Below are 14,628 nucleotides of genomic sequence, written 5' to 3' on the forward strand. Positions count from 1 at the left end.
GCATTTACGTGTGAAACGAGGCAGCTGTAAACAGTCTGTCTTTTCACACGTAAATGCCTCTCATCGTGTGAACATACCCTAAGAACTAAAGTTCTAAACTGGCGACAGTGCCTCTTTAAAAAGCTGGAAATGCAGCTTTTTCCCAGAAGGTGCATACGGACCCCACCACCAAAGTTATGCTTACCAAGTCCACACAGTTACGGAGATCCATAAGGGTTTTCCTACAGAAGGCTCCTTCGTCACGGCTGCCTGTTCAGGTCCGGAGAAGTGATTGTCATGAGCTGCCGAGAATCTGTACAGGAAATAACTCTCTGCACATGCAAATAGCTTCAATTGATTTGATCTCATTGTAAATAATTTATGTTGTAGGCCAATGCAACAGGCGGAGGAGGACACGTGGAGTTGTTGCTAAGGGCAATGAAGGAGTTTACATACGAGAGTTTTTGCTTTCCAGATGCAATCAAGTTGAGGGGCATGGAAAGCAAAGAGGAAATTCCCTATTATTACTACAGAGATGATGGAATGAAAATCTGGGAAGCAACACTTACGTAAGAGAATTGCATCTCCCTGTCTGTTTATTTGTCTTTTCATTGAGAATGGGGGTCTAGCAGCGTTTTTCGCTGCGGCTAGATGCTAGCTGGAAGTCAATGGGGAAATATAGAATGCACTACAAACTTTTTTTGTATTTGGCGTTTTTTTTCGACTTTTGTTTTGCCTTTTTGGGGTCAGTGGCGTTTTTTCCAAAATGTCATCAAGTTTAGTTTTGCCGTTTTCTCTAGCATTTATTTACGTCTTCTCCCATCAACCTCAAAAATGCATGTGTCAGCATGTGTGGCTTTTTATATGGCGTTTTCAGTGGCGTTTTTTTTTTTTTTTTAATAAATCATGTGTTGTAATAAACACCATGACCATCGCATGTACCATTTTCCCTAAAAATGTAGCTTTTTAATCCCTTGGCAACATGCCACGTGCATGTGCAGTCGTTACACGTACATGTGCAGCCAGTAAAGGGAAGTTTGGAGCGGGCTCACGGGGGACACCTCACTTCAATGGGCGAAATCAAAGATCATTTGGACTCTGTCCAATTAACACCTTAAATGCCACGGTCAATTGTGACTGCGGCATTTAAATAGTTAGAATCAGGGGAACAGCTTCCTCCGACATACCATCTCACCCGGTCCCACGACGCGATTGCAGGGTGTCAATTTTCATCATGGCAGCCTGGGGGCCCAATGAAGGCCACCAGGTCTGCCATCTTTGTACTCTTTTCAAGCCCTGCCTGACTTTCAGTATACCTATATACTGAAATACTGTACATTAGTATTGCACTATATCATGCAAGCGATCCAATGATCACTGGCTCAAGTCCCCTAGGGGCACTAATAAAAAGAAAGTAAGAAAAAGCTTTTATTAATGTTCCAAAAATAAATAAATATTAAAACCTTTTTCCCATTTTTTCCCCTAAAGCAATGTTAAAAAAATAAAAGTTAACATAACTGGTATCGCCGCATCCATAAAAGTCTGAACTATCACAAAATAGTGCTGCTTATCCTGCTCGGTGAATGCCGTAAAAATATATATATATATATAAAAACACGCAAATTGCTGTTTTTTTGGTCAGCTTAGCTTTCCCCAAAAATTTCAATTGAAAGAAAAAGTGATCAAAAAGTCGCATGCACCCCAAAATCGCATTGGTGAAAACTACAGCTCGCCCCGCAAAAAATAAGCTCTCACATCGCTCAATTGGCAGAAAAAGAATATGGCGACACAAAACAACTTTTTTTTTTTTAGCAAATACTTTTTTTTTCTAAAAGTGGTAAAACATTTAAAAAAAAACATATAAATTTGGTATCGTCATAATCGTATCAACCCGTAGAATCAGATGAACATTACGTTTTTACCACCCGATGAACGCCGTAGAAAAAACCTCCCAAAAAATGCCGTAATTGCTGTCTTTTGCCCATTTCACTCCACAAATAATTCTTTTTCAGCTTCTAAATACATTATGCAGTACAATAAATGGTGCTATGAAAAACTAGAACTTGTCCCTCAAAAAACAAGCCCCCACACGGCCATGTTGACTAAAAAATAAAAAAGTTATTGCTTTTGGAAGGCAGGGATGAAAAAACGAAAATGATAAAATGAAGATTGTCCGTGTCCTTATGGGTTAAATGCTTCTTTTTTGCCCCCAAAGAAGTGCTACACAAAAAGTGTGTGTGCAGGAAGCCTAAAGGTATATTTCTATAGGTTGGACACACTTTAATTAAGCATTAGACTGTTTACAAGGAAACCCAACCTCAATAGACAATGGGGCAGATTTACAAGTTTTGGGCAGCATAAACGTAGACAGAACGGTTAGAAAATGCTTTTCATTTATCATCGTGGTGCATGCTGTATGACAAATGTGGTGCATCTTGCTAGACTTGCTACCTATTAGGTGGATTAGTTCACAACAGATTTTTTTTCTTCGTTTTTTTTTTTTTTTTTATTTGGAGGGAAGGCCTCCACACAATAAACGGACGAACCACAAACAAGGTCAAGGACCAAAGCAAAAACAGCAAAAACAAATATCAAAAATGTGCATCACAACTCCATACAAAGCACATTGTTCAGTATATGGAAAAAATGTTGGCGTATTTTTGGAGCACGATGTCACATTTTTAGCCACGTCATTTTCCACTAAACCACGCCCCATTTCCAGATATGCCACGTCCCTTGTCGAAAAAAAAGAAAAGTGTCTTAAACAGTTAATAGATATGGTGCACGTGCTGTAACTAATAAGTACAATACACTTGACTTCCATTTAAGTGTAGATAAATGTTAATGGGCTTTGAGAACATAAATAGCAAGAAAACATGTTTGAAAAGTACAATGTTTATGAGCAGGAGAGATCCCATAATAGATCAGGACAACAGCAGGCAAAGAAGATCCCCCATCATTGCCCTCTGAGACTTTCTGCAGAATACAGGTTACAGAAATATCCTTAGTCATCTGATATTCTCTGAAGCTTTACTATGAGCCTGTCATTATTCAGTGCTTTAAAGCGTCAGTCCAGTTATACTTTCCTGCCCAAACTAACATGGGACGTAGAGAGACGCTCCTGCACGCTAGTTGGCACTGTTGCTTAACTGGTTCAGATCCAGGGTATTTTGAGTCTTCAGGACGTGTATGTTTAGCCATTTCTTTTATGCGTTCGTTTTATGGCTATAACGTTTTTATTTGTTGGACAATTGACATGATTATTGCAGCATTTTTTAGCATAAGCCAAAAGTAACTTGAGGACTGCAATGTTGCATCCAGCCAACGACCCCCATCACCCACTATCCGGCATGCACAAGGCCATGTCAGAACTGGACCTTGGACCACCTCGAGGATCTGGTGTACAACACCAAGTGCACATGATTATTGACAGCATAGCCCTCCCTCCACATCTGTATGCCACTGCCTCCAGAAGAAGAAGCTTTTGGCTAGAGTTATGGAGGTCAATATACTCAGAAAGTTTCAATTACTTGAACAGGGCCGCACATGAAAACACTTCTAGGTTGTCATGACCAGCAGAGGCATAAGTTTTGGCCTAGTAGAGCGGGGGATGTTTGGAACAATGACATTCAGTTAGTCAAACTTTGGGGACTAAATCCTTCCTGAAATGCAGGTCAATCCTTGGTGATTTCAGAGTCACTTCATTACTTTCCATGACCGTACACAAGACATCTCAAGCCCTACTCTATACTAAGCCGTCTACAGATGGGTAACTGTTTTGGCTAATAACCCGAGTCATGTTTGAAGGCCATATAAAGAGTCGGACATTGCCTTACATGGTAGCCACCTATAGGAGGGCTATTTTGCATTCTTTTTCACAGGGAGCATTGCCCTAAATACTCCCTACCAGCTGAATCTCTACCATGAGAACCATTACATTCTGAGAGGAACAAACTAATAAAGACACAATTTTCAATTATAATGCATTCTAATTAAATCACATTATTATAGAGGAAGTACAGTTTGATGTAGTCACTTCACTGGTATTATGCTCCACATTGATCGTTTATGATAACTGGAAATTCAAGTAGTCTTATGACATCCAAGAATCACTACATTTACAGTGTAATAAAATATATTATTGTAACTGTAACACCATTCAGCCATAACATTAAACTACCTAATATTGTGTAGGTCCCCCTCGTGCTGCCAAACCTGCTCTTCAAGGTATGGACTCCACAAGACCTCTAAAGTTGTCCATAAGTATCTGGCACCAAGATGTTAGTAACTTACGAGGTAGGGCCTCCATGCATCGGACTTGTTTTTCCAGCAGAATCCCACAGATGCTTGATCAGATTGAGATCTTTGTCATTTGGAGGCTCTGTCAACACCATGAAATCTTTGTCATGTTCCTGAACAAATTTTGCAGTGTTCCATTGTCCTGCTAAAAGTGACCACTGTTTAAAACAATGTTTAGATAGGCGGTACATGTCAACGTACCATCCACATGAATACCAGGAGCCAAGGTTTACCAGCAGAACATTGCCAAGAGCATCACACTGTTTCCGCCAGCTTGCCTTCTTTCCATAGTGCATCCTGGTGCCATCTCTACCCCAGGTATGCTACACAACCGGCCATCCACTTAATGCATCATCAGACCAGACCAGGCCAACTTCAAGGTCCATGATCCGGTTCTGATGCTCACATGGCCATTGTAGGTGCTTTTGGTGGAGTAAACAGAGTTCGACATGAGCACTCTGAGCGGTATGCAGCTTTGCCGCCCTATACTCCGCAAGATGCAATGCACTGTGTGCTCTGACACCTTTCTATCATACTCTAACTAGCATTAACTGTTTCAGCAATTAGTGCTGCAGTAGCTCTTCTGCGTGATTGGACCAGATGGACTAGCCTTCCCTCCACATGTGCATCATTGAGCCTTGGGTATCCATGACCCTGTCACCAGTTCTCCTTCCTAGAACAACTATTGGTAGGTACTAACCACTGCATACCAGGGACACCCCACAAGACCTGCCAGTTTGGAGATGCCCTGGCCCAGTTGTCTAGATATCACTATTTGGCCCTTGTCAAAGTCGCTCAGATCCTTACGCTTGTCGATTTTTCCTGCTTCCAACACATCAACTTTAAGAACTGACTGTTCACTTGCTGACGATTATATCCCACCCCTTGTCAGGCGCCATTGCATCCAGATAATCAGTGCTATTCACATCACCCGTCATTAGTTTTAATGTAATGCCTGAACGGTTTATATACTGTGTGTATATCTATCTATCTATCTATCTATCTATCTATCTATCTATCTATCTATCTATCTATCTATCTATCTATCTATCTATCTATCTATCTATCTAGACATATATATATGTATATATATATCAATATATATATATATATATATAGATATATACACATACATACACACACAGTGTTTCAGTTCCTAATATTCTGCGTGTATAATATACGAGTATATATGGAATTGCAGCTAGTACGGTACTTTCACAAGATCACGCCAACTACAATAACAATTCTTCCTGTTTCTGTTGCATCCTGTGTATCTCCTTCCTCAAGGCACGTAACAAGCAAAGACAAGATTAAGGGCATGACCACACATGGCGGAATTCCTCCGCAACTGTCCGCATCCATGCCGCACAGAATCTGCGTTGCAGATTCTGCTGCGGATCTGCACAAAATGTGCAGTACATTGATGCGGACTAGCTGCTGCGGACTGCGGGAAAAGTGCTTCCCTTCTCCCTATCAGTGCAGGATAGAGAGAAGGGACAGCACTTTCCCTAGTGAAAGTAAACGACTTTCATACTTACCGGCCGTTGTCTTGGTGACGCGTCCCTCTTTCGGCATCCAGCCCGACCTCCCTGGATGACGCGCCAGTCCATGTGACCGCTGCAGCCTGTGCTTGGCCTGTGATTGGCTGCAGCCGTCACTTACACTGAATCGTCATCCTGGGAGGCCGGACTGGAGACAGACCCAGGGAGTTCTCGGTAAGTATGAACTTATATATTTTTTTACAGATACATGTATATTGAGATCGGTAGTCACTGTCCCGGGTGCAGAAACAGTTACTGCCGATCGCTTAACTCTTTCAGCACCCTGGACAGTGACTATTTACTGACGTCTCCTAGCAACGCTCCCGTCATTACGGGAGCCCCATTGACTTCCTCAGTCTGGCTGTAGACCTAGAAATACATAGGTCCAGCCAGAATGAAGAAATGTCAAGTTAAAAAAGCAAGACGCATCCGCAGCACACATAACATGTGCATGACAGCTGCGGACTTCATTGCGGAACTTTGAATCTCCATTGAAGTCAATGGAGAAATTCCGCCATGAGTCCGCCACTGCTCCGCAACAGACAGAGCATGCTGCGGACACCAAATTCCGCTCCGCAGCCTATGCTCCGCAGCGGAATTGTACGCATCGTGTAAACGAACACTGCTAAATTAAAGTGAAAGTCAATGGAGAAACGGCTCCGCTGCGGATTAACGCTGCGGAGTGTCCGCAGCGGAATTTAAGTGAAATTCCGCTATGTGTGAACCCGCCCTAACAGTTGCAGTTTGTATGTCCTTTGTTTTCCAATATAACAAGATGACTATGATCATTTCATTTATCCAGTCTGGGGTAATGTGATCAAAAGTAATAGGTTTTGAATTACTATACTAGAAAAAAAAAGATCTGAGTGGGGCTGAGCTGCAATACCAGATACAGCCTTTGGACAAAAGTGGTGCTGTTTCTGTAGGAAAAAAAATAAAGAGCAGGCCTTTTTATCTAATCTCATACAATCCCTTTAATTAAAAAATGTAAACGTCATGACTGATGGCGGTAATCTAAAGCTATAATACCTGAGAGTTTGTCACAGTGTTACGTGATTTTTATGGTTGTGCATTAATGGAGGAAAAAAGTGGGAAAATCATATGAATGTAAAAAGGAAAATGGTCAATATTTGGCTTAGTATTAAAGATAGAAATGACTCGGTATGTATGTAATGCATGGATCTTACTGTTTTTTACAGGTTTGTGGGTGATGTGGTGGACATCTATTATGAAAGTGACAAGACCGTTTGTGAAGACACTGAGCTTCAAGCCTTTGTAAAAGATGTTTTCGTTTTTGGACTTCGGGACAATGAAGCCTCTGGTAACATAATTATTACTTTTATTACTGTGAAACATCAAAGAGATTCTGAAACTATTTCAGAAATAAGACAACAAAACCTTGTTATATGGTATATATCAATTATACCTAATAATTCTTCAAATATATTGTGAAGATCCATAACCCAAAGCTTCAGCCCTCCTACAATAGGAAACAAATGTCATGTTACATGACAAATCTGCCTTGTCCTCTCATAAGTCTTATCTGCTTTCTGCTTCGACCGCCGGTAAAAAAGACAAATCCATCAGGATATTTCTACACATGGAATTTAGGGACCCCAGCAAAGCTTCCTCGGTGACGCCTTACTTTGCACTCTTGGCGCCTCACCTTTCCAGTTAAGATCTTCCACCTTGTCCTCCGGCAGTCCACACATCCCTGCCTCTGAACCGAACGCCACCGGCTTACCATCACCCTCCTTGACCCCACGTTCTATCTGCGGATGCCACCTCCCATACACACACTTACTGCACACATGCCAGACTTGCAGGCATCGCAAACCAACTTTTCCTTACTGCTTGGCATTGCAATCTTGCCAGTTTGAACACTTGCCATTCAACATTCTGCTCATAATCTTTGACCACAAATCTAAATCCTTCTGACCAAAGCTGAACACCTTTGTCACCACCATTTTCAATTTTAAGGCTCTAATTATACTTACTCCGGCCTAACCCCCTATAGAAGGACCCCGCGTTTACAATATAATCCATTCACCAGAGCAGCATAACACACTGTTTCCTTCTTTCCTCAATCACAACACTAAAATAGACCTAGAATCCATTTACCTAATCCATGATCATTCTAAATTTCTTATTGCTCCCCATGCCCTCCTCTTTAGCTGCAATCCCTTCCCTAGAAAGCACAAAAATATCTACAAACTTGCCTTTCCTTATTTTACACAGAAGCTTCTGCAGAAAATGACAGCAAATAGGTGTGAATGTGGCCCATACAGGGATCGAGCCCGCAACCATGATATTATTAGGACCATGCACTATTTAACCTGCAGAGCTAGCTGGCCTTGTAGCACGTGGAGGTGTTCTCATGCCCTCTTGCCCCCCTACACTACAGTTATCCACTCTTCTAGTCTTTTAAAAGATTTATACATTTTTATACTGTCATAAAGGGGCCGCTGAGCTACAATATCAGGCACAGCCCCATGTACAGCAAAGCAACTCGACCTTAAAAGGTTGTGTATAAAGCAGATATAGTGTTTGCCTTACTTTTAAATGGATATATTTTTAAAGACGTTATTCCAGATTAAAAAATGATCACCTATCCACAAGATACAGTAGGTGTGCCCATATAGCAAGGTTCTCCTTCATCCTTCTCACTACTTGATTGGAGAACATTGAATAGAGTGGTGGTCGGAAACAGCGCTCGACTGTTTCTGTCATTCTCCTAGACTTTGAATAGAGGGGTGGTCGGAAACAGCGCTTGACTGTTTCCGTCATTCTCATAGACATTGAATAGAGTGGTGCTCGGAAACAGCGCTTGACTTTTTCTGTCATTCTCATAGACATTGAATAGAGGGGTGGTCGGAAACAGCGCTTGACTGTTTCTGTCATTCTCATAGACATTGAATAGAGGGGTGGTCGGAAACAGCGCTTGACTGTTTCTGTCATTCTCATAGACATTGAATAGAGGGGTGGTCGGAAACAGCGCTTGACTGTTTCTGTCATTCTCATAGACATTGAATAGAGGGGTGGTCGGAAACAGCGCTTGACTGTTTCTGTCATTCTCATAGACATTGAATAGAGGGGTGGTCGGAAACAGCGCTTGACTGTTTCTGTCATTCTCATAGACATTGAATAGAGTGGTGGTCGGAAACAGCGCTTGACTGTTTCTGTTATTCTCATAGACATTGAATAGAGTGGTGGTCGGAAACAGCGCTTGACTGTTTCCGTCATGCTCGACCCCCTCTCCATTCAAGCTCCTTTGCAGCCCTTATGTCCCCTCCATGTCTACTGTTGGATAAAACATGTTGGATATTACCATTCACGATCCTTGCTCAACCAAGAGATAGGTGAAACCAGAGGTGAGTGGCAGCTGCTCTGTTGATCAGATTAGTAACATAAAACTGTTATTACTGCTTTTTATAGGTTTTCCCAAAACTATCAAGACTAAAGAGAAGTTAGTGGAATACCTTACGGTTGCCATGTTCACTGCATCTGGTCAACATGCTGCTGTGAACTTTGGTCAGGTTAGTCTGTAATAACTGTAATGTCGAAATAATTGAAATACCAAACAAAATATTTAATGTATGCAAAAGTGTAAAATAAATTATATTTATATCATATTACTGATCTGGGGTATGGCTATACTGGTGGTCAACTGGGTAAGAGTCCAGCAGGATTTAGAATTTGTTACAAATTAACAGATTGGGTTATGATGTATTGCGATAAATAGGATTATTAAGAAAGGGGTTAAATCTCATATAAGCAGAAAGAAAAATGGTTTAAGTGACAACTTGAGTATTTTCCCTATTATGAGAATCTGCAAAATCTTCTAATTTATTTGCAATTAGTAAACCATTACCTACTCAATGTATATCTGACTACACATGTTTTGTTTATAGTAACCATGGAGATGCATAAGTCTGCATAGGTGCTGTAGACACAAAACGGTAGATTATTTTTAGTTAAGACTATTAACAAAGTTACCGTATTTTTCGGACTATAAGACGCACCTGACTATAATACGCACCCAGGCTTTAGACAACAGAAAATAGGAAAAAAACTAGTTTTACAAAGCAAAAACTATTTGTTAAAAAAAATTATTTGTTCTGTTTCACCACATTCTGAGAGGCATTTTTTGGTGCATAAGATTTTTTTTATCACTTTTTATTTCATTCCTTTTTTTTTATTTTTTACATTGTGCTTGGGGAAAAAAGGGGAAAGGTGTTTGTTTTTTTCACTTTTAATATTTTTTTACACTCCTGAAAATGTATCCAACTTTTTTTTTTACCAATTTTATTAGTTCCCCTAGGGGACTTAAACCAGCGATCATTAGATCGCTGGTACAATACACTGCAATACATAGATGAGTTAGGGAAACAGCGTAACTCGTTGAGCTACGCTGTTTCTGTAAGTCCCATAGTAGTGAATGGCAGTTACAGAAGCAGCATAGCTCGCATGCTACACTGTTTCCGTAACTCGACCATGTACGCTGTTTTTAGAGCTACCGAGTTCCGGAAACAGCGTAGCTCGCGGTGCTACACTGTTAACGTAACTCCCATTCACTTCTATGGGAGTTACGGAAACACCGTAGCTCAGCGAGCACTCGACTGTTTACGTAACTCCCGACCACCTAACCAAGAAGTGGCTGAGAGACAGCGGAGCTAGTAAACTAGAATGGGATTTAAGGGGCCCCGTTCTAGAGATGGGTGCGGGTCCCAGAGGTGGGGCCCACATCTATCTGACATTTATGACATATCCTGTGGATATGCCATAAATGACCATTATGGGAAGACCCCTATAAATGCAGCGGTCACTATTGACCACAGCATTTAACTAGTTAAACGGGCAAGAAGAGTGCCATCGCAACTGACACCTGCAGTGTATGGAGCGGGCTAGCGCGTGAGCCCGCTCCGCACATCCCCCCCTCCCCGCTCCATGATGTGCCGGGACATCATGAGTCTGGAAGGGGTTAAGTAAGAAGTGGTCAGGGGGCCCAGCACTGCCGGGTCCCTTGACTGCTGACTATAAGACGCAGGGACTTTTTAGCATGATTTATTCTTGCTAAAAACTGTGTCTTATAGTCCGAAAAATACGGTACTTCATTTTTTTATTTTAGATGCACTGTAGCAAAAGTAAATGGTTGCAAAAGTGTACATGGAGTTTATTACACAAACAAACTCAAGCAATTTTATTCACACATATTTATTTAAAATTAGTTGTAAGGTGAAAGTGTCACTGAACAATAAACTGACTCTACTGGTCCGAGTCGGTTAGAAACTAAATGAAATAAAATGATCATGAAAAACACTTTGTAACACTTTGTATCCCATTGTTCAAGCACATAATATCATGTGTAGATGACTAATGAATACGATATAATTTTTTAAATAGTCCTGACTTCTCATACCTAATATATTGGAACATTGTCCCTGCAGTATGATTGGTGTTCTTGGATTCCCAATGCTCCTCCTACCATGCGTTGTCCTCCGCCCACAGAGAAAGGAGTAGTAACAATACAATATATCATTGAAAGCTTACCTGACAGAGGTCGATCATGCTGGCATCTTGGAGCTGTATGGGCTTTGAGTCAGTTTCAAGACAATGAGGTAAGCAACTAAGTAACTAGAACTACCATATGCCCTGAATAAATCCATGAGTTTTGTATGAAGAGGGAACTTAGCACATTTCCAGTTTTGACAGGTGATAAAATGCTGTGTAAAGTTACTGTCCCTAGGTGTCTCCCTTCCTGTAATCTGCTGTCCGCCCCGTTTTTAAGCAAAATCTGTCTCTAGTTACAGAGCAGAGGAGACAGCCTGTCCAGAGAAGTCTATGGAGAAGGGAGGGGGAGCATGAGAAGGGAGTAGAGTAAAAGAGAGAGAGACACAAAACACTGCCCACAAAAGTCTATAGAGAGTGGAGGAACGAGCAGAGGAGGCAGCAGGAGCAAAGAAAGAGACACAGATTTTGCTGCCCATAGAAGTCTATGGAGAGGGGAGGTGGGAGCAGGAGGAGGCAGCAGCAAGAGCATAGAGAGACACACAGATGCTGCCCATAGAAGTCTATGTAGAGAGAGAAGGGGGAGTAGGAGGAGGGAGCATGAGACGAGACACAGGCTACTAACACCCCAGAGCTGGATTCCCAGCTACACGGCTCCCTACTTCTAAGGGTGTGCTACAGAGAGATTATGAACCAGGGTGTTCTCTGCTCTATGCGGGCAGCATATAGAAGACATAATAGTAGTTGGGCTACACCCACTAGCTCAGAGGAAACTGAGAATTAGATATAGAGCCTGAAGAGGGGAAAAAGGCAAAAGAAAATGCCACATACAAATCATCTAATGGCCAGAAATAGTGTTATTCCTCATGTACAATCATGTGACAGCTTATTCTGAAAAGTCATCTTAAAGGTTAGGTATGCTTTAACGAGTAACTGCACTTTCTCAAAACTTTAATATGTCATTGAGACAAATCACAAGTTTGGATTGGTCCCCCACCATCACTGAAATAAAGCTGTCATTGTTTCTTTCTGTTTGGCTGAAGATGGCTGACATAGACATTTTATGTAAGAGTCACATTGGGTGCATGGACCCACTGGGACGTACCGCCTTGACGGTATAGCAGCTGGCCAACAGGATACCAAAGTCAAAGTCTATTGATCAGATAGATGTACCTGTGGTAACTTCAGACAGCAGCGAAGATAGGCTCGGATGGAACCTTGGCAGCAGGCAGACGCCAAGCGTGGCGTAACAAGGAAGGCGTAGTACACAGCACAACACGACTCCAACTGTAAATGGCACTTGGGTCAAGATAGCACGGGATACAGGTAGCAGGAATGGGAACACTGGGCATGGGAAAACACTTAAGGGACCATTTGCAGAGACGAACATAGGTAAACGACAACAACGTTGAGGGAATGCAGGAAGGGGCAGGGCCCTTCTTATAGTCCAGGGTGATCATGGGCTAATTTGGTATCTAATTGAAGTGTGTGCGCTGGCCCTTTAAGACCGAGAACAAGCATGCACGCTCACCCTATGGGACACAGCAGAGTAAAGCGGAAGTGAGCGCTGGCATCTCCTGAGGAGATGAGGGCCAGCGCTCACTGATCCATGGCTGCGGCTGTCAGGAGGTGAGTAATCCTGATGGTCCGTGGCCATGGGTTTTTACAGTAAGCCTCCTTCAGCCTAGCATCAAAACCCCCACCAATCAGAACTTCTGATACTGTATGTCTCTATGACATATCAAAAGTTTTGGGAAAGTACAGTTACTCTTTTTAAGAATGAAAAATAGTTTTACTCCAGAAATCAGATCATACATTACAAATACTGATTAGTGCTTTCACTAGCCATTGTGTAGGATAGCCTATATGTGTCTCTATTCTGAGAAATCCAAACATCAATGGTGTTTTTGACTTTCTCCCCGTTGCTACTGTATGATAGTACTCCACTATCTTTTATCTTATGCTATGTTGTATATCTAGTTGTTTCTAGGGATGTATCCTGATGAACATTTTATTGAAAAATCTGTGAAGAAAGCAATGGCCAAATTCAGGAAGAACCTTGAGGACATCACTAGTTTCATTCTTGACCGCAACAAGAATAAGAAGCTGCCATATTATTATATGTCTCCAGACAAGATCCCTAACAGTGTTGCTGTTTAAGTTTACTGGAGATACTTGCTGGATCAGCAGTTTAAAACACGATTGTGTAACAACGACTTTGGAGTTAAACCGCGGTCTAACCAAGTGCAGAAAGTTTTCATTTTATTTGCAGTACTTACAGTATACTCCATGTTCTGCATAGGTGAGAAAACTGCATTCAAGTTTTATACAATACAGATGTAGCTGTAAATTCTCATTTAACTTTTATATTGTACATCGCGATAACTACGCTGTAGGTAGGTTTATCTGCAGTCTTATGATAGACAACACACCTTGATATCATGGCACATTCCGTGAATAACACACACAGCTCTGCTACATCTGCTGCATTAAACTAGACTTTTCATGTTGGGAATACAAAGAACAAATAAATGTTAACAAGTATTTGCATAGTGCCATAAGATGTAAATCATGTCACTCACCAACATATTAGTAATAGAAAAACAACAATGATACTACAAATACAAATAGGTAACAGGTTAATAGTTTTACATAAAGCAAAGACTATACAGGTGACTGACAGGACGAGATGCTTCATGACATCAGATGACGTAATGTTCTGTGGAATCAAATTCTATCTATGCAAGGCACCAACTAGTTGCTCCTTTGTTTCTATATCTTATAGGCAGAAAACATGAATAACATCCCATAACTTCATCTCATATATTGTGTAAAGTGTCTTTATATATGTCGATTTTCACTTGAAATAAAAAATTTAACGTAAAATATCATGCCCATCTCCAATTCTTATATGGTGCAATTCCCGCTCTCTGAACTTTCTTGAATTTACTTTTCTGAAGTGAGTTTTGCTTTGTCTTGGAAAGCTCTTGTGACTTCTGTAAGTACAGGTCATCCGGACTATCTATAGCTCTATGCACAGCTTTCTATGAGCTTTTCCAATCACAGAACAGTCAAATATGTGCTTGTTAGACATGAGAAATGCTGCTCTCTTCTTCCATTCATATCCTCGCCACATATACTTTAGGGCATGACCACACATGGCGGAATTCCTCCGCAACTGTCCGCATCCATGCCGCACAGAATCTGCGTTGCAGATTCTGCTGCGGATCTGCACAAAATGTGCAGTACATTGATGCGGACTAGCTGCTGCGGACTGCGGGAAAAGTGCTTCCCTTCTCCC

General features: G+C 41.5%; 1 protein-coding gene across 1 annotated transcript in view; it reads left to right on the plus strand.

Moving 5' to 3' along the window:
• ALOX5 (arachidonate 5-lipoxygenase) overlaps positions 1 to 14,213 on the plus strand; it is a 54,522-nt gene extending 40,309 nt beyond the window's left edge. Inside the window, exons 10-14 of the mRNA XM_075841505.1 lie at positions 370 to 548; positions 7,019 to 7,140; positions 9,255 to 9,355; positions 11,267 to 11,437; positions 13,308 to 14,213. Of these exons, the coding sequence (XP_075697620.1) occupies positions 370 to 548; positions 7,019 to 7,140; positions 9,255 to 9,355; positions 11,267 to 11,437; positions 13,308 to 13,487 (753 nt within the window). The 3' untranslated portion in view covers positions 13,488 to 14,213. The remainder of the gene's footprint in view (positions 1 to 369; positions 549 to 7,018; positions 7,141 to 9,254; positions 9,356 to 11,266; positions 11,438 to 13,307) is intronic.
• The last annotated feature ends 415 nt before the right edge of the window (positions 14,214 to 14,628 follow it).

Source organism: Rhinoderma darwinii, chromosome 11, assembly GCF_050947455.1.
Source record: "Rhinoderma darwinii isolate aRhiDar2 chromosome 11, aRhiDar2.hap1, whole genome shotgun sequence".
NCBI classification, from domain to species: Eukaryota; Metazoa; Chordata; class Amphibia; order Anura; family Rhinodermatidae; genus Rhinoderma; species Rhinoderma darwinii.